Source organism: Paramisgurnus dabryanus, chromosome 5 (assembly GCF_030506205.2).
Source record: "Paramisgurnus dabryanus chromosome 5, PD_genome_1.1, whole genome shotgun sequence".
Taxonomy (NCBI): Eukaryota; Metazoa; Chordata; class Actinopteri; order Cypriniformes; family Cobitidae; genus Paramisgurnus; species Paramisgurnus dabryanus.
In genome coordinates, this window is record NC_133341.1 from 35,689,483 (window position 1) to 35,709,132 (window position 19,650).

At 36.3% G+C, this 19,650-nt stretch overlaps 1 protein-coding gene across 1 annotated transcript; it reads right to left on the bottom strand.

The window, feature by feature from the left end:
* Nucleotides 1-8,528: 8,528 nt before the first annotated feature.
* On the bottom strand, nt 8,529-11,106 carry tor4ab (torsin family 4, member Ab). Its single transcript, XM_065250047.1, has 2 exons — nt 10,755-11,106; nt 8,529-9,577 (listed from the first exon to the last, which is right to left on the bottom strand). The coding sequence occupies exons 1-2, from the start codon at nt 11,082-11,084 to the stop codon at nt 8,762-8,764; spliced, it is 1,146 nt and encodes a 381-aa protein (XP_065106119.1). The 5' UTR covers nt 11,085-11,106; the 3' UTR covers nt 8,529-8,761.
* Nucleotides 11,107-19,650: the final 8,544 nt, after the last annotated feature.

Genomic DNA, 19,650 nt, shown 5'->3' on the forward strand with positions numbered 1-19,650 from the left:
TCCTAAAATTAGTTATGAGACTTAAGCTTTGATTTCACAGACATGGCCACAAATATGCTATTGTCGCACTTTCAAGTATTTACCACATACATTCATTCAATTTTTTTCTCAGAAAGTGTTAACATAGTTATTAACAGTACGACAGGCCCCTAAGTTCGTAATCAAAGCGAGAGCCCGAGGCTCACTGACATTTAGAAAATATTGGGCGTTTCTCTGAACTTGACACTTGAAGCAAATTGTTTGGTGTAAAGAATTACAGAGGTTGACCTTCAAGGGACTTTGCTTTACATTTGTTGCTCGGTTGCTATAGTAAACCATCATTCTTTCGACTCTAGAAACCTCGAAATGTGTGTTTACGGTCGCTTGAAATACACAAAGACCGCTTTGGCTCCTGCGCAATACATTAGAGCTCAGGACGATGACGTGGCTGTTGGGTTTAGAAAGTGAACTCTTTGAACTTCACAATAAGTTTCTGTGACCATAACCCACAAAAAAATGTTTGTGTTTAACAGAAAGCAAGTTTTGGGTGATTAATGGGGTCACGTTTTAGAGGAGGTTATAAACATCAACTATTTCCACTTCGTGACTGGTTATTTGTGAAGTGGTGTTTATGTTGAGAGCCGCATCACTTTTAAAAGTAGTTACTCATCATTTACTATATCCTTGAGAAGTAACAGATGGGATCAATTCAATGTTTTACAGTAAAATACAATGCAAGTGCAAGGAAGCACCATTTTCCCACTATATCGGATGTCGTTTGTTTGAAAACATCCGACGATCAGAGCAGATTATATCATGGTTGCAGTGTTGCCATTTGTACTTTTGTACACTGTAAAAAAATATGCAGCACGAAGTTAAAACAACTTGGTTTTGCAAGTCAATTCAACCTACTATTTAAACTTTGGCTTGAAAAAGTTGACATAACTTATAAATTCAAGTTGAAATTGTTTAACTTAATTTTTTAAGTTCAACTAACATAAAAATATGTGTTGATTTGAGAAAAATGCTGCAATTTTTTTACAGTGCACTTCTAGTAGACATAATACTTTGAAACAAGGAGTAAAAACAAAACTACACTGTAAAAATTCCTTGCTGCACTTAAATTAAAGTTTAAACAACCTGATTTAATATGTCATTTAATCTTTTTTGACTAGTTAGAAGTTGCTATAAATTATAAAAATAAAGTTGTAAGAACTTAAGGCCATTCAACTTTATTTTATGCCAACTCCTCACTAGTCAAAGTTTAAATGATTTGTTAATTCAAGTTGTTCAAACTTAAACATTTAAGTGCAACAAGGATTTTTTTTACAGAGTATCGGTAGGGGAGAGCAGGGCACAACCTAAAGCCTGATTTATAGTCGTGCGTAAGATCTATGCCGTAGCTACGCCGTAGGTTATCCGTAGCCTGTGCGTAGCCTGACATGCACCTTGCAAAAATTTTAACAGCGCGTCAGATCTACTTGGACCGCAAGCGCTGTGATTGGTCCACCAGAACCCCTCCCATCAGGTAAAAAAAACTGCGTCATAGATATTTCCGTTTGCGATGGTGAAAACAAAGATGAGCCAAGATGAGGAGTGATTTAAATCAAACTGCAAAAAAGTCGCTATTTATTTACTTCCATCATTGCTGGTTTTCTCAAATCATACACAACAAGTTGATGTTTCCTCTTCGTTTGTGGGTTAACTTGCCAAGCTTCTTCTTCATTGACGGTCGCGCTGCTACTGTGGTTACACGCGTGGATACTGCCTACCAGTGGTGTGCGCGTGTGTTTGCACTTTGACATGGACGACGCCTGAAAATTATAAATGAAAACCGACGCGGAACCTACACCGTCGCGGCTACGCCGTCGGACCTAGGCACAACTATAACGAGTCATAGCTTTTTGACTTTGGCTCTATCATTAAAAAAAAAGTTTAAATATTTAATGGTTTGTGGGACCTACTGTTATCGTTCATTTGCACTGAAAGTGACAGGAGTGCAAATGATACAACTTACCCCATAGGTGGGGTTCATCGTACCAAACAGAGGGTTTGTTGTAACACCTGATAGATAATTTTATTTAAACACAAATAATTCAATAAAATATATACAAAAGGTGGATATTGTTTATATATCTGCCTATAATATGATCCTTCATCTAACCATCCTTGTATTAGGCATCAATGCATATAAATAGATTTCAAAAGGGCTGCACAATTAACTTCTTCCACCCTGAAGCTATTTTGGGGTTTTTCGCCTGGATTTGGCCTACCCAATTTCAAAAGCTTCCCATACCCACATGCAGAGGTTGACATACAAAAGTTTTGTATCATTTTACAGGAAACCCTTTGAAAATACATAAAACACTGTTGAAAGTGCTCAACATGGTTGTATGTGATGTCAGGCCTCTAATAAACACAAAAATAAATAGGCGCTTTCTGTATTTAAAAGTGTATAACTCTGGCCCTGAGTGGTAACGAAACCTGCAGTCAGTTTTGTTTGATTCCAGCAATTGTCAGCTTACAGAAGAAAAAGGAATTTTTTCTCTATCATAATCTATGCAAAAGTTATTTTACTCCAACTGAAGGGAGGATTAATACCCTTTTTGTATACAGTTTCTGCCTAAAAACATTTGAAGTGCTCCCAAGAAAACCCTTTGAAGTTACATAAAAAGCTGCTGTTTGTGACAAAAAGTCTTATTTATGTTGTTTTTCATATGAGGAAACACCAAATTTTCTTTTTTATGTTGTAAACACTGTCTTTGATAGTGTATAACTCTGGTTCTGGGTGCTCTAGCAGACTGCAGACAGTTTTGGTTGTTAGCAGCAGCAGACAGTAAATACCCCAAAAAAAGAATGAACTCTTTAGCATGTCGCATTCAAAAGTTATTCTTATTTTACTGAAGGGTGTGAAAATACATTTTTCATATAAATATTAATTTTTTGTTTTGCACATATAATAAATAGCAAGGGATTATTAATGAACACAACCAAATAAAATGCTGTGAATGGACTCATTGTTTAGAGTAGGACCTAAGAGAAAAGATGGTGTATCATTTGTGGCTATATGTGCTATCTGAGGCAGTTCACACTCAAGTTTCACATAAATTTACAAAAGACCATTTTTTACCTTATTATTCATTCAAAGATTGTTGGATATGTGTTGATATTAGAACAAAAATAACGCTGTAGTCTTATTCCTGAGAATGAGAGCTTTCATTTGATATAAGACTTGCCCATGTTTGTCATGCTTGAAAAATATGAAATATGTGAATATTAAATTATATAAAAAAATATGGGGGGGGGGGTGATAGTGTAAATTAAGTGTAAATAACTTTCTTACAGTAAAAGATGTGTCAAAGTGATGCATATCTGCTGAAAGTAGAGACTCTAAGCTTTCAAACAGTATCTCATATGTGGTACTGGTGCCCAAGACGGACCATTAAAGATTCACAGCTATCAGTTACTAGGAGTTGCTGACATGTTTCAAAATGGTGTTATGTTTTAGATAACAATACAGTTATTAAAATAATATAAGGTTGGATTTGGTCACTTACACACCCAACTCAGAAATCCACAAAAACTTAAGATAAAGAAATTTACTTTTATGCCTCCCAAATACTCTTTGTTCAAGATCTTAACCAAAACACTTTTTACATTATCTTCTGATAGAGAAAGAGAAAAAGCGAAAAGACCGAAAGCACAGATTGCTCGGCTCTGTAAAAATATGTAAAGTAGCTGCTTTAACCACGCGTTAGTTTGTGCCCCGCTCACCTCTAATCTATTGGTACAGTATCTATCGGTGGATGGTATCGGCACAGAAATTTTGTGTCGTGCATCCCTAAACCCAATGTCAGGTAAAATACAGTTTAACCCCCCCCCCCCCCGAAAAAAAGATTTTACAGTTAAAATCACAATTAAGAACATAACATCATAACAAAAAACAGAGAGATCGATCACTTAAAAAAACACATAATGACTTAAATTTTGTCTTAAATTTCTATTTTAGTCTCTTGGTTCCTGTTTCCTAAGACCCGAGCTTTGATTTGTCTTTTTTCAAATTTCTTCCGGCTATTTTGGGGTTAATATAATAACCAAAAATGTCTTTATACATAAAGCAGTGTTATTGTACAACAGGTTCCAGTTACCCAGAATCAAGAATTATGGTGCAATCATAAAAAAAAATGTAATATGTGGACATCCAGGTCTTAGGAGGTTAAAGGAAGTTACATAATTTCAATGATTTTTACATGTGCAGTTTTCTTGTGAACTACTGAGTAACAGCAATCTAAAAACTCATCTGAAAACTATCCCAATAAAAACCAATTCAACAATGCAGTAAATGTGTACAAAGCAACAAAAGTATAAAGCAAATAAAGGTGGAAAGTTCTCGATGATCTTGTTAAATGGCTGGAAGGTACAGAGATTTGAAAGAGTTTGTCTTGTCTTGGACTAAACCACAGATCATAGGAATGTAAAACCCCTGCTCTCCACCTTCCTTTTGAAATTAAATCTTTTCTCGAATACAGAAGCTGCACGCAACCCACAGACCAGACACGCAATCCTTGCTTTTTTGCCGTTCCTTTAATTCCTTTTTTGTCACTCTTGCCTTTTTGATTACCAAATAAAACAGAACTATAAGTTCCTATAATTATGCATTTCTATTGATGTTTTGTGCTGCTACTGTATTATCCATTATTTGACCCCTTCGGCACCTGCGATTGCCCTTTCCCACCCTTGTAACTATTTTGGAATTGCACTGCTTTGCCAAAGCATTCACAATACATAATTGAGCTGTCGGTAAATTCATCTGTCTGGATTATACATGTCTTGACATTGATACCAATATTATTTAACCTCCCGGCAGCACGTGCATACAGCCAGTGCTTCATTTTCGACAGGAAGCTGGGTGAAGAAGTCATAGCGGTACTTTACGACCAATCAGCATGCAGGACTTGATCGGTCTATTTCTGAATGAAAATAAAAACACAGCACAATTATTTTCTTTTGCATTGATATTTTTAAGTTTACTGACATTAAGTGATGTGATTCTTATTAGTTCAGCATGCAACTGTATTACAGTAGGATTAACTGTAATCAGATGATTTTGATTCAACATAAAGGCAGCACTATAAATAGATTTTTAAATGCATGATTTTGCATGCTTGGTGATTGCGTGACATGAGCTTTAAGGTCGTGTCTCAAAGTGATTAAAAAGAATTTTGTTATGTTCAGCGTTCTTAGAAAGAGACTGTAGGCAGGTGGGGTTTGTGATTGGGATCCAAAATTATTTGTGGTGGTAACCAAGCTTTTATTTTTACACACATGCACGCACACACACACACACACACACATAGTTGTTTTCCATGTGTGAACCTTTAAAGGGACACTAAACTTTTTTTGAAAATATACTAATTTTCCAGCTCCCCTAGAGTTAAATATCTGTTTTTTCCTGTTTTGGAATCCATTCAGCCAATCTCCGGGTCTGGCGGTATCACTTTTAGCATAGCTTAGCATAATCCGTTGAATCTGATTAGATCATAAGCATCACGCCTTTTAATTTTCCATCTGTTTTAGTACATGATGTAATTACAGGAGAGTCAAGTTTTAAATAGGAAAAATATCAAAACTCTTTGGTTATTTTTTAGCGTGATGCTAATGGTCTAATCAGATTCAATGGATTGTGCTAAGCTATGCTAAAAGTGGTTTCGCCAGACCTGGAGATCAGCTGAATGGATTCCAAAATGGTAAAATTCAAATTCTGGAAAATAAGCATATTTTCAAAAAAGTGGAGTGTTCCTTTAAGGACCAAACTACAAAACTCACCAAGATAAAGCATTGTTGTTCAAAAATGAGTTTTAATATATTATACTATTATACTTACTGTTGAGGTACAACACAAGTTAAATTCAATGTGGCTGTAAATGTATTTTACACAAATACTGTACAAATACAAAAGGTAATCATTATTTATAAACCCATATACAGTATAACAAAAAAGGACAAACCCATTCGTTGGGTTTAACCCAAAGTTTTTTATATTTGACTCAACAATGGGTTAAAACATCTCAGCATTTTTACAGTTTACACTCATAAACTTTGAATCTTAAGACTATTTCTCTTCATGACTACACTGTAAAAAAATCCGTAGAAATTACAATGTTATTGCAGCTGGGTTGCCGGTAATTTACCGTAGATTTACATTTATGTTATTTACTGGCAAGAGTTTGTTCAAAGTTAAATAAATTTTTTAATATTAACAAGTCTTTATCTTTACAGAATAAAACTATACAATAACAGCCTCATGCAAAGCATTCTGGGAACCAGAAATCATCATCAACCGTTTTCTGTTTTTTGCTTCAGATTTTGTTTCCCAGAATGTTTTGCTTGATGCTGTCTTTTTAGTTTTACTCTGTACTGTAAAGACAAAGACTTGTAAATGTTTAATGTTCATTTAACTTTGAACAAAATATTGCCAGTAAAAAACATAAATTTAAATCTACGATAAATTACCGGCAACCCAGCTGCAATTTCTACGGAATTTTTTTTACAGTGTATAACACGACTTTCCGTGAGATCTTGTTGAAAAAACCCTTAAATTGTGTGGTTATTAAAGGGATAGCTCATCCCAAAATAAAAATTCGGTTACTATCAGACTATAAGTCATTTATATAAAAAAAAACAGCAAAATGGCACTGATAATGTTGAGTTTGCACAAAGATATCACACTCTAAAACATGCTGGGTTATTTTCAACTAAAATGCGTTTTGGTCGATTTGATCACAAGTGGACAACGCTAAATGCAGGTGTAAATGGGGTTTTGACCTCGTCCACTTTTGACCACATTCAGCAATAGTCGAAAACCCATTCGACCTGGTTGCTTTTGTGTTGTAGACGCATATTTGGTCGAATCCCAGCAAAGAAAAAACCAAGAGAGTGAAATCGCCAACGTGATCTCACAAAGTTCCGTGGGATAGTCACAGAATTTTTTGCTCATTTTTCCTTGGCATTCTCACGGATCACCACGTTTCCGTGGCCCTGCTACGGACTGTCTTTTTCCATTGCATTCTCACAGATTGGTTACTCAACTGCTTTTTCCTATTTTCAAACCATTTTCGCTTCGGTTTAGGGTTAGATTTGGTGTATGTCACTTTAACTATTGGTTTATACAATTTTTTCTGATTTATTCTTTAATATTTTCTAAACTTTAAACAATTGTCGCCTGGCATTGGGGTTAGAGTTGGGTTTGGGTAAGGATGTCATTTCATGTAAATCTAACCCTAAACCGAAGCAAAAATGGTAAGAAAATAGGACAAAACAGTTTAGTAACCAATCCGTGAGAATGCCACCGAAAAATTTGCAAAAAAGTCTGTGACTATCCCACGGAAATTCGTGAGATCAGGCTGGATGGCGGCTAACTATAACCAAATAAAGTCCGGCAATGAGTAACACACTTCTTCCTGGGATGTGTTCGAGCAGCCACATAAGATCGCCTACTCTCCACCTATTAATTGAATGTGATGCACGAGCACAATGATTTTCCATTGAACATGTCTTGTGGTGAGATATTTAGGCTTTCTACTCTCTGCCTCCTTCATTTGTTTTATTTTGCAAGTGTTTGAAAGTTGCTCAAGCTTATTTAATCAAGTGCTCTGAAATATCAAAGCTACACAAAACATTTTGCAGCATGTTTACTTACAACACAAGCAGCGGACTTTGACATAATATTAGTTTGCGTCATTTTAAACCCGTCATATCTCCTGTTGGAGTTTAAACCAAAGGAGAGGGTTTTGCCCACAGACCACCCACTCGGTCGAAAGTGGACAAAAGAGATGGATTAAAATATCAGATGTAAACCTGAATGTGTCTCTCTTGTCCACTTGGGATCCGGTTGACCAAAACGCATCTTAATACCAGGTATAAACAGCTTCTTAGAGCAGGGGTCTCCAACCCGCGGGCACAATGTTGGAGACCAATGCCTTGGATTGTGCATTGTGGCATACATGATATTTCATAGCAAAAGCTTTACCCTAAACTCTAAAAATGGTGGGTTGTTTTCAACCCCTGGGGTCAAAAAGTGACAAACCCAACCATTCGGTTAAATTAGCATAGAAAATGTCCAGTTTTACCCGACCACGGTTTCAGAATTTGGGGCTGAAACAACCCAGCAAAGGTTGATTTAAACATAGTGGTTGGGTTGTCACTTTTTGATCCAATCATGGGTTAAAACATCCCAGCTCCATTTTGCATTTTGTCTCATTGTTGCTTCTCTCCTGTGTGATCACAAACATATATAAGCCGTAGATACATTTATTATGAAAAATGTAAAAAAAATAGGAGATTTACTAAATTGTGAACATCTTACTGCCATAATATAAATAATATGTAATCCATAAAAAAGTAACGGTGGTCTGATTACTGATTATTATTTTAAAATGTAGTTTAATCTAATTACAAGTACTTGATTTTTGGAATCTGACTACGTAATCCAGATTTCATGTAATCTGTTACTAGTACCCAAAAGGTACCGGGCCAGATCTGCACTGGACCTGGGCTGAAGTCGGAAGGTCCGGAACGGATCTGGTGCGGATCTGGTCTTGAGTCGTCTGCATACATATCTGTACTTAAAATGTGCATACTGGGACTTTTTCCTCAAAGGAAATGTCCAATGACAGCTCTTGTACATTTTTTCTGAGAGTGAAGAACCATTTTCTTCTTGCAACAGAACGGTTCTACAGATCCATACAGCCAAAATGGTTCTTCTGTGGTATCGTGTATCCTCTCATAGCAGATTAACTTTTCCCACTACTTGTTTGCAGCCGGTCTTTGCATACTGTTTTCCAGCCGCTCTGTGATAGGCCAGCTCATCTGCCAGTGCTTCTACCTGTTTGGTGTCGGAGTAAAAGCCCTCGAGTGTCATTTCCTCCATAAAGCATCGGATGACATGTTCACGCTCCAGTAGGGACAGAGGAATAATCTCCACTGTGGGTTCTGTCCACAGCGGATGGATGAAAGTCAGGGCCTGCCGGAGTGATTTATGAGCTCCGGCAGTCGAGGCGTTGTGCAGGATGTGAGCTGTTATTTCCCTTTGGCCCAGGCTGCTTAGAAAAACATAAACAACGTTAAGAAACTCATTCGTCTGATCTGGCCGAAGAAACGTCTTCAATACATCCAGCAGCGGAGGTTGCATCAGTTCCACCTCATCTAGGATGAAGAAAGGAATTTGCTCTTCCTCTTCGGCTCGAGTCACTACCTCCATTATACGTTTAGCGAGTTTGGAAGCGCAATCCTGTGCCGCGTCCTTTAGGGGGCAGTGATGCTTAGAAAAATACTGCACTACCAGCTTGTCGCCTATCACGGAGCGGAAGTGGCGCGTCAGCACGCGACCCAGGTGGCTTTTGCCAACGCCAGACGGCCCGTGGAAAGACAGGGCGAGAGGTTGGTGGTGGGTGTAAGTTGATAGATAATCTTTCAGATGGTCCATCAGCTCCTCTAGCGCTTCCTGCTGGCCGAACAACTCCCTGTCTAACGTCTTCTCTAATCCTTCAAGATCATACTTTAAAACATGGTCGTCCAAATTTTCGATGGCGTTGTAGACCTGGAAGAACCCATTACATATGGTCACAGTTTGCACATTTAATATATGTATCAGTATTCCTATTGTTTACTTAGGATGATTTGAATGATGATGATCCCAGGCAATGCACCTACTAATAACATACCTTGTAATATATTGTAATGGTGCGTGAACACCAGATGCGAATGAAGCGTTAAGCGTGAGTAATTTACATGTTAAGTAAATGCAAAGGCGCAAATTGACATCCTGTGGCGCGATTTGCACAAATGAGGTGGCCCCAATGACGCGATTCGCTCGAATGACGTGTTTCACATGAATGACGCGTTTCGCACAAATTGAACATTTTGGGCATTTGACGTGCGTTACGGTGATGAGTAGAAAAATCTAGCGGACCTTGGCAGATATTCGCACTGTGTTAACCAATCAGGAGCTTGCTTTACCAGTGACGTAATTAAGACGTAGCGAGCGAAGGCAGAAATACAAAACAACAATGAAGGACAAAATCATTGTTGATGTAGGTCGGACAATCTGGTAAGTTGTAAAAAACCCTCTTTACTCAATTTGAGCTATATACATTTTGAGACTAAAAGCTAGCTAAAGCGGGCAAATTAAGCGAATTTGCGTAAAAATTTCATGTGCAAAATGAAGCAAATTTCGCGTGCGAATGAGGCGAATTTCATGCATGAATGACACAAATTTCATCAGCGAATAACGCAAATTTCATGCACGAATGATGCAAATTTCACGTGAAAAGAGGCGAATTTCACGCGTGAATGATGCAAATTTCACATGCGAATGAGGCGAATTTCTACATGAATGACACAAATTTCATCAGCGAATAACGCAAATTTTATTCGCGAGTGATGTAAATTTCATGGGCGAATAAAGTGAGTTAACTAAAAAATTTCAAGCGTCCAACTACACATGAATAGCGCAATTTATTCGCTTTATTCGTGTCTGGTGTGAAAGATGCTTGTAAAAAGATGCTGTCACCATGTTTTAAGGTAAAAGCAATGTAGTCAGGATGAAAGTAATCCATCCAGATATTTGTTATTATAATAAAGAGTTTTCAAGAGATTGTTCTGTGAGCTCCACAGTGAAATATATCACGCAAACACAAATAATGCATTATGAACATGGAAAAAGAAAGCAAACATGACATAACATTTTTCATAAGCAAACTAAAGGTAGAATGTACCTGAATGAAAATGATAATGCTGAAGAAGATCAGGAAAGGTTTCGCTCGGCTGCGCTCCCTCTTCGGTTTGCACATCAATGTGTGATTCGGGAACATCACCCGACGCCTGGACTTCCTCTTAGGCCTCTTAGGTTGCAAATTCACGTCTGAATTTATGCCGTCTGAATTGTTATGACCCAACCGGGCTGAATTGGAGCCATGTTCTGGACGCAGTTTCTTCAGGTATTTTTTCTTGATTCGGATCATGGCTTTTAGCTGTGGGGAGAGTAGAGATGTGCTTCTGGTGCCAACCATCTCCTCTTTCTCCAGTTGTCCTATCTGTGCATCCATTGGTCTCGTTTCACTGTCCACAATCTGAATACTGGAGGGGAAAACATCAGTGTACAAAAATAAATGTTTACACATCAGTACACCCTCAGAATAAATGGTACAACCCTGCTGAAAAAAACAGCATAGAGCAGCATAATTCCCATGCTGGTCTATGCTGGTTCATGGTGGTTTGGTGCTGGTTTAGCTGGTGGTTACCAGCATACCGGCAGCAAAACACAACATATGCTTTCTGGTATGACCAGCATGGGACGCTGGTGCTTGTATACTGGTACTGGTATGCTGATGACCATGCTGGTGGTCACCAGCAAACCAGCAGCAAACACACACAATATGCTGGTCTAGTTGGTATGCTGGTTTTTCCAGCAGGAAAAAGCTATCACTGAGACCGTACCCTTTAAGAAGGTCCTAATATGCATCATATATCTCTATAAATGTTTGTCTGTCTGTCTTTGCAAATGCATGATTTAGATAAATTAGTTAAGAATGGCCAGCCACAGACCTGACCAGCATAGACCAGCATAATTCCCAAAATACAACATATGCTGGCCTGTTGGTATGCTGGTTTTTCCAGCAGGGATAAATCTAGAAATCTACTAATGTTGAGACACATTTTAAACCATACAATTTCTAAAACGCGGAGGTTAACTGCACATTACCGTTACTGGGGGTTGGAAATGTTCTGAGCGTTTCTGACAATTTTTTAATTCTTCAGATAGCAAAATATAGCAACAAGCATCCCACGAGACCCAGACTGCGAGACCTCAGATGTTGATGACGTCTGCGACCGCACTGTTGCTTCTGCAGTGCCTGTGCCTGCATAAAATAACATGTAACACCATCAAAACCCTATCAAAATGGTGAAAATCTCTGATAGCTCCCTGTTGGAAAAACCAGCATACCAGCAAAACCAGCATATGTTGTGTTTTGCTGCTCGTATGCTGGTGACCATTAGCTAAACCAGCCCCATACCAGCATGGACCAGCATGGGAATTATGCTGTTTTTTTAGCAGGGAGTGATAATGAAGCCACCCATTAATGATAATAGTGTGCATATTAAACAGATAAAAAGACAAGTAATGCTTCTTTGATTTGGAGATTCCATGCAAAATCCATTTATCTAAAAAACTAAGAGTGCATGTGATGTTTGAATCACATGCACTCTTAAAAAAAACTAGCACACCAGCAAGACCAGCATATGTCGTGTTTTTGTGCTGGTTTGCTGGTGACCACCAGCATAGACCAACATAATCCCCATGCTGGTCCATGCTGGTTTGGTGCTGGTTTAGCTGATGGTCATCAGCATACCAGCATCAGTACCAGCACCCCATGCTGGTCATACCAGCAAGACCAGCATATGTTGTGTTTTGTTTGTGGACCAGCATGGGAATTAAGCTGATCTATGCTGTTTTTTTCAGCAGGGATCTTGGTACAATGTAAAATTTATTGCAAAATTGCGTGTCCTTAATAATTTTATATAAACATGTTTTTTTATAAAAATTAATATTTGCAATTAGAATAAAAAGTTGAAAATAAACAAAGTATAGTTTACAGGATTATTGCTTTTGCAGCATTGAACATTAAAATCAATCATGTGACTGTTGCTTATGTCATTTTCATTGTTTATACGGTACTTTATTGATTTATTATGACATTCAACCGGCAACGATCCCAGAAGATTTATGGGACGTGTTTGCGATCAAACAGAAGCTTGTCTGGCAATTTTACGGGTATTTTGTGGGACCAAAGGTCTGTGTGAATGGGGTTAAGGTGACCCCTTAAAGGAGACATATCATGCTAAATCCACTTTCTTAGCTCTTAAATGCATTTTGTTGTATATTTGTAGTGTTTAGAAGTACATAAAAGTTGAAATTAGTCTCTTCAGGTGCTTTGTTGATATCTTTATATTCTTTTTTGGTCATATTTTCCAACTTGTTCTGATTTTTCTATTATCTATTACGTTTTTTGAACAATTACATCACAGTATTTGCAGCGGAAATGCCAAATAAGGACATCGACTCCCAGCCCAACACTTCGAGCAATCCGCCATTTTTTATTTCTCGCTGCGATATTGTAGTCCAAGCTCAAGGATGCAGAAGTTACGAGAGCGTAGGAAATGTACCCATATCTGTGGTTAAAGTCATTTTTGTGTGCCCGAAGCACTTCAAGGATAATTCACCAATCTCCGCCAGTATAAAGTAGGATTTGCCGATAGACTTCGTCTGATTGAGGGATCAATTACTTCTATCTTTGGAGATGACGAGCAGAGCACTTCGGTAAGCTGTAAATAACTTTAAAAACAGTAAAGTACACGGTTGTCATGGTTTAGCAGTGCCGTTTCTCAATCCGAAGGCTGCAGCCTGCGGAGATCGCTTTTTGGTCATCAAGCCTGGTTTAATTAAGTTAACTGAGCATTAAATTTGCAAGTCATGAGCACAATACAACAACTTACGATTAACTAAGAATAATAGTCAACTTTATAATTGTTAATATTCTGAAACAAGACCGTCTTGATGACGTATGCAGCCAAGAAATGCGACCTCCGGAGGCTGCAGCCTCACACCATTGCGATACCTCCATATGAAGACGTTGTTCTGCAGGTTCGTCGTCTTCATTTTCATCTCGCTCCGTTTCAGAGTCTGGGTCGAACGTGTACGGCTGGATGGACAAGTCTTCCGTTGTTGACATTTTGTGAATAACGAGTGAATAAAAAGTTTCTGTGCAGCTAGATAATCGTATCTCTGCTATAAAACTACAAAAATGGCCGAACGGGGTGGAGTTTAACCGAGTGTCACCTCTGCAACCTGGAGAGGGGGCAGGGTATGACGTGCATTTAAAAAGACAGCACCAAAACGAGTTGCTCTCAGATGCACATCAGAAAAGGGGTAAAAAGGGGGCCTGTGGAGCTATAAGAATGAGGAATTCAGACCCAAGCATTGCAGTTCCGCTTTATATAGACCACAAATAGATGATTTATTTATAAAAAGGACAGATTTAAAAGCATGATATGTCTGCTTTAAAAAATTGGTAAATGACGCCCACAGAATTAAAAAAATTAACCTTGGTTTTATAATAATAAAAGTATAGTACCATTTTTTTTACATTTATGCATGCCAGATGCTTTTATCCAAAGCGACTTCCAGACAGTGCTATACAAGATATACATGTCAATTATCATTGTACTGTATGTGTCTTCCCTGGGATCGAACCCATGAATCTAATGCTCTACCAATGCTCAACCACAGGTGAAATTAATGTTACTTTGGTAAGACCATAGTCATACTTTCCTACAAACATTATCAAAACATCAGTTTGTTTCCTCGTCCACATGTCCGGCCGCAGCTGCTGGGATCTAAGAGTTTTGCATAACTGTTTACACACTCATACTGGTGCTTTGCATTATAAAAAAATACAAGAAACAGGAAGCTGATGTACCTTCAATGCATGACATAACATTGATCCTCTTCATGTATAAAATGTTACTTTATGCCTTTAAAATACATATGCATGTGTATGCAAGCATTATTTTCTCAGATCAAACATCTTTAAAAATAATTCTTGACTTATAACTTCAATGGTATTCATTGATTCTCCTCAAATTCTCAAAGGAAGATATTTTGAGGAATGTTTGTAACCAAACCGATCAGAAGCCCCACTGACTTCAATATTAGAATACGGAAGCCAATTGGGGCTTCTGATCGGTTTGGCTACAAACATTGCTCAAAATAATTTCCTCATCAAAACAAAGAAATGTAGGTTTGCAACAACATGAGAGTGAAAAAATGATGACAAAATTTTAATTTTTGGGTGAACTGTACCTTTAAGAGTGCAGATTTGCTGCACTATGAAAACAAGAAAATATTCACTTATTTTGTTCATTTTTATCAGTGTATCTTATGATTCATTACTCAAAACATATATTTTTTTTTTCAGTGTGCATGTGCTATATTTCTTTTAAAATAATATTCACACAGTTTGCTAGGTCAGTTATGCAAAATTAACCATGCAAATGGTTCTCTTCCACAGTAGCAAATACATTAAACCAGAATGATGGAAACATGAAGGGAAATGCAATGGATGCATATTTACATGCATTTTTGTAAACATGAAAGGTAGATGCCTAAACATGCCAGATTGTTTGGATAAAGATTGGGCCTGCACGCTCCAGAAAAGTTATGGTATCTGTTACAACATTATATGTGACGGTTACAATCAACAAAAACATAAAGCTCACACCAAACAGAGTTTCAGAAAGATGAAATGGTTGCTACCTTTACAGCTGCATGAGATGTTTGTCTTCCTCAATGCCTTCCAATTGTTTATGCAGTTGTTTTTCTTTATTAAAATGATGGAGGAGATGATGAGATGTCTCTTCCACGTACACATCCACTGATTTGATCACTCAGGTCTTTTTTCATCTTCATCTCTTCATCGCTCCACCTTTCTGTTTATCTGTCACGTGTCATTCTCGTCATGTCTTTCCTTGTCATATGAAAATGTGCACTACTGCTCATATATAGGCAGCTATAATCATTTGTTTAGTGGTGTAAAATAGTGTACAATGTCAGAAGAAATAGTCAAAAAAGGTACCCCTGTCACTGGGGTGGTACTCTTTTATTGTAGTAGCTCGTACATATTCATCCCAAAGAGTGCATGATAGTACCTCGAAGGTACACATAATTTCCAAATGATATCTGCACCCACATATTTGGATGTTTTTAAAGGGTACTGACCTAGTGACAACTTGGGACCATTGTTCTGACAGTGTAGCTCTGAGATGATTTCAAATAATGCAGAATAAATGATTTATTGAAGTCTATGGAAGAGTATAGGGAAGGACAAGCAAAAATATAAAATTTAATCTCGAGATTAAAGTCATTTTAAAGTAAGATTTAACACACAGTTTTAAGAGGAAAAGTCAAAACAAATAAAATTTGGAGACAGCTGTAATAACTTGAGTCTACAGAGTAAGAGGATAAATAAAAAGTAATGTCATAATATTATAGAATAATGTCATAATATTTTGAAAATATAACATTTTAAGATCATGTCAAAATATTTGGAGAATAATGTCATAATATTTTGAGAATAATGTCATAATATTTTTTAGAATATAATCATAATATTTGGAGAATAAAGTCATTATATTTTGAGAATAATGTCATAACATTTTTGAGAATATAATCATATTTTTTTTTTTGGGAGTATAATCATAATATTTGGAGAATAATGTCATGATATTTTGAGAATAATGTCATAATATTTGGAGAATAAAGTCATTATATTTGAGAATAATGTCATAATATTTTTGAGAATATAATCATATTATTTTTAAGAATATAATCATAATATTTTGAAAATAATGTCATAATATTTTTGCAAATATAATCATATTATATTTGAGAATATAATCATAATATTTTGAGAATAATGTCATGATATTTTGAGAATATAATCATATTATTTTTGGTAATATAATCATAATATTTTGAGAATAATGTCATGATATTTTTGAGAATATAATCATATTATTTTTGGTAATATAATCATAATATTTTGAGAATAATGTCATGATATATTGAGAGTAATGTCATAATATTTCGAGAGTATGTCATAATATTTCAAGAATAATCTCATGATATTTTGAGAATAATGTCAAAATATTTTGAGATTATTGTCATCATATTTTGAGAATAATGGCATAATATTTTGAGAAAAATGTCATAATATTTTGAGAAAAAAGTAAATATTAGAAATGTATATTTTGAGAACAATGTCAAAATTACAAAAATAAAGTTTTTCCCTAATGTGTTGGGAGTGAACAAGCAAATCTGCAAAATTTTTAACACAACTAATGAAACACAGAAATACAGGTAAGCAGATAAGCCCAGAAAATGAATGCAATTTACAGCAACTATAAGCAAACTATAAACCAAAATCTCAAATTTGTTTAAACATATTGATAATTGTGCATATAATTTGGGACATACAGTATTCATTCAGGAATAAACAATTATAACATTTGTCTGTGTAATTGATCTTTACCACAGCAGTTTCTAATTTTAGTTTACTTTTTAATGTAACGTTTACAAAATTTAGACCTGACTGTGAATTATAAACATTTTTAAAATCCAGTTATTGATTAGCATAACCTTTTAAACAAATTGAAAAAATTAATATGCAGCAGAATTCATCTCTACACCATTATGAAAGCTGTTTTATTTTGCTTTATTTCATATCATTCAATATCATCCGATTAGTAATATCATTGCCAGAAAAACAAATTCAGACCAGATTAACGAGACGTATCCGAAGTCCAAACATCCAGATCACAAATGTTAATGTTGAGGATAAAGATCGCAGGTTTTAAAAGGTCACCTGTAGGAAGTTTATTACAAAGTTTGTGTTTGTTTACTCAAAACTAAATGACCACTTACAGTACACCTCACATCATGACTGGACATGCTTTTGTTTTTGTTACTGTGGTGATAATAAAACCGGGCAGTGGCCAAAGGACAGACCCGCCCACTTTTGTGACGAACAGCTCCACCTTATTTTCAGATCATTTTGATCAAGTCATCTTGTTACATAAATTAACCTAGCAACACGCTCACCTTTCTCTATTTTTATGCTTGGTTTGAGAGAAAGGTATTGATAGAGAATGAGCAGAAATGGTATGGTTTTTCAACATTCTGTTCTGTCCATTTTAGCTTTTTTAATAATGGACAATATTTCCCTTTATGAGAGCAATATAAACCATATAAACGATACAAATTTAATTGTGACCGTGCCTGATAAACCCAACCAAAGTTTTGTTTTCTACATAAAATCATCCTACATATGTAAATGACATTCAGTAAAAATATAGTAGGGTAAGGTTATGCAAAAAAATAAAATCAATAATTGAAATCAAACTTTGATGCTTCAAATTTCATCATTAGATTATAAGTCTCTAGCCTGGATTTCACTGACAGGGTAACATACAGTACACAATTCAATCTGTGACTCTAGTCCTGTTATTTGACATTAATAACTTGGCATTGGTTGAGGAAGTAAGGGGAGGTGGTTACTCATCCACTTTAAGGTAGACAATATGTGGGAGTATCGATGAGTAGGCATAACTGTGTAGTGTGGCTGTGGTGAGTGATGTTGGCATTGACCTCACTATAAAAAGGGACACATGCACAATTGTAAGAAGGTTACCTTATCATACACTCTGTAATATGTGACCCTGGATCACAAAACAAATCATAAGATTAATGATGTTAGGATAGGACAATATTTGACTATTTTAAAATCTAGAATCTGAGGGTGCAAAATATTGCCTTTAAAGTCGTTCAAATGAAGTCCTTAGCAACACATAAAATACTTTTTTAAAAATATTTACAGTAAAAAGCATGATTTTTAGCATTTATAAAAATCAATAATCGACAAATAACCCATGCGGCTTTGTGGTCCAGGGTCACATACACACATATGTCTTCGTTTATTTGTGCCTTTAATCACAATATGAATACACAAAGAACAAAGACAAGATACTAGCTTTTATTTCCATATATTTGCTAATGTAGCAAAGAGAGAAAATGCAGCGATAGGCCAAAAAAGCATTATTATAAAAATAAAAATCTAATAAAGTTTAACTTTGCCGATGTGTATAAACACATAAAAGTCGGCATTAGCTATTCATTATTATAGTATATTTGTGTATGAGGGAGAGAAATGGCACATTTATCTATAAATGATTTATGTCTAGTGTGTCACAGATACACAATAACAACAGATACCAGTACACACACTCACAAAACTTATCAGACCTCCACAAAAACAATGAATGCCCACAATCAAACTGAAGGATAAGAATAATCAGCCAAAGCTGGTTGACTGAAGAAGACAACTAATCATAACACACATGCACGCACGTACGCATACACACTTTCTCTCTCTCTCTCTCTCTCTCTCTGTCTATTGTCTCTTGCACATGTAACAGATAAAAAAGCTGAGGAACAATAGGACATAGTACGTCTGTTAATACATAAACACAAAATGAATAGCGGAACACAAATAGTAACGCAAACGTAAGCATTACTACTGTTAAACCTGCTTTTTAGTGGTTTAAACGTCTGGCCTCACCCTTAAGGCCTCGGCATACAGTAGATCTGACGCACACTCGCTACAAACATCATTTTGATGCGTCACATAAATATGGATTATGACATCATCGTTCATGGTGCACCCCTCTGCATCTTTAAAGCAAAAATCACTGGGTATCCGTAAAAAACAAACTTTTACTTTTCTACAAAATTATCAAATCATTACACTTCACATTTCTTATATTGAAATAAAATGTACAGTAGGGGAGCGTGGGGCACAAAGTTGTGCTTTTTGACTTTAGCTCTATAATAATTTTTTTTAAGATAAATCAAATTTTACACAATCAACACACACATCTCTGCTACAAATAAACTTTTAAAGTTTGTTTGTGGGACCTACCGTTCTCGTACAGTTACACCGAAAGTGACAGGAGTGCAAATGTTACAACTTACCCCATAGGTGGGGTTCAACAAACAGA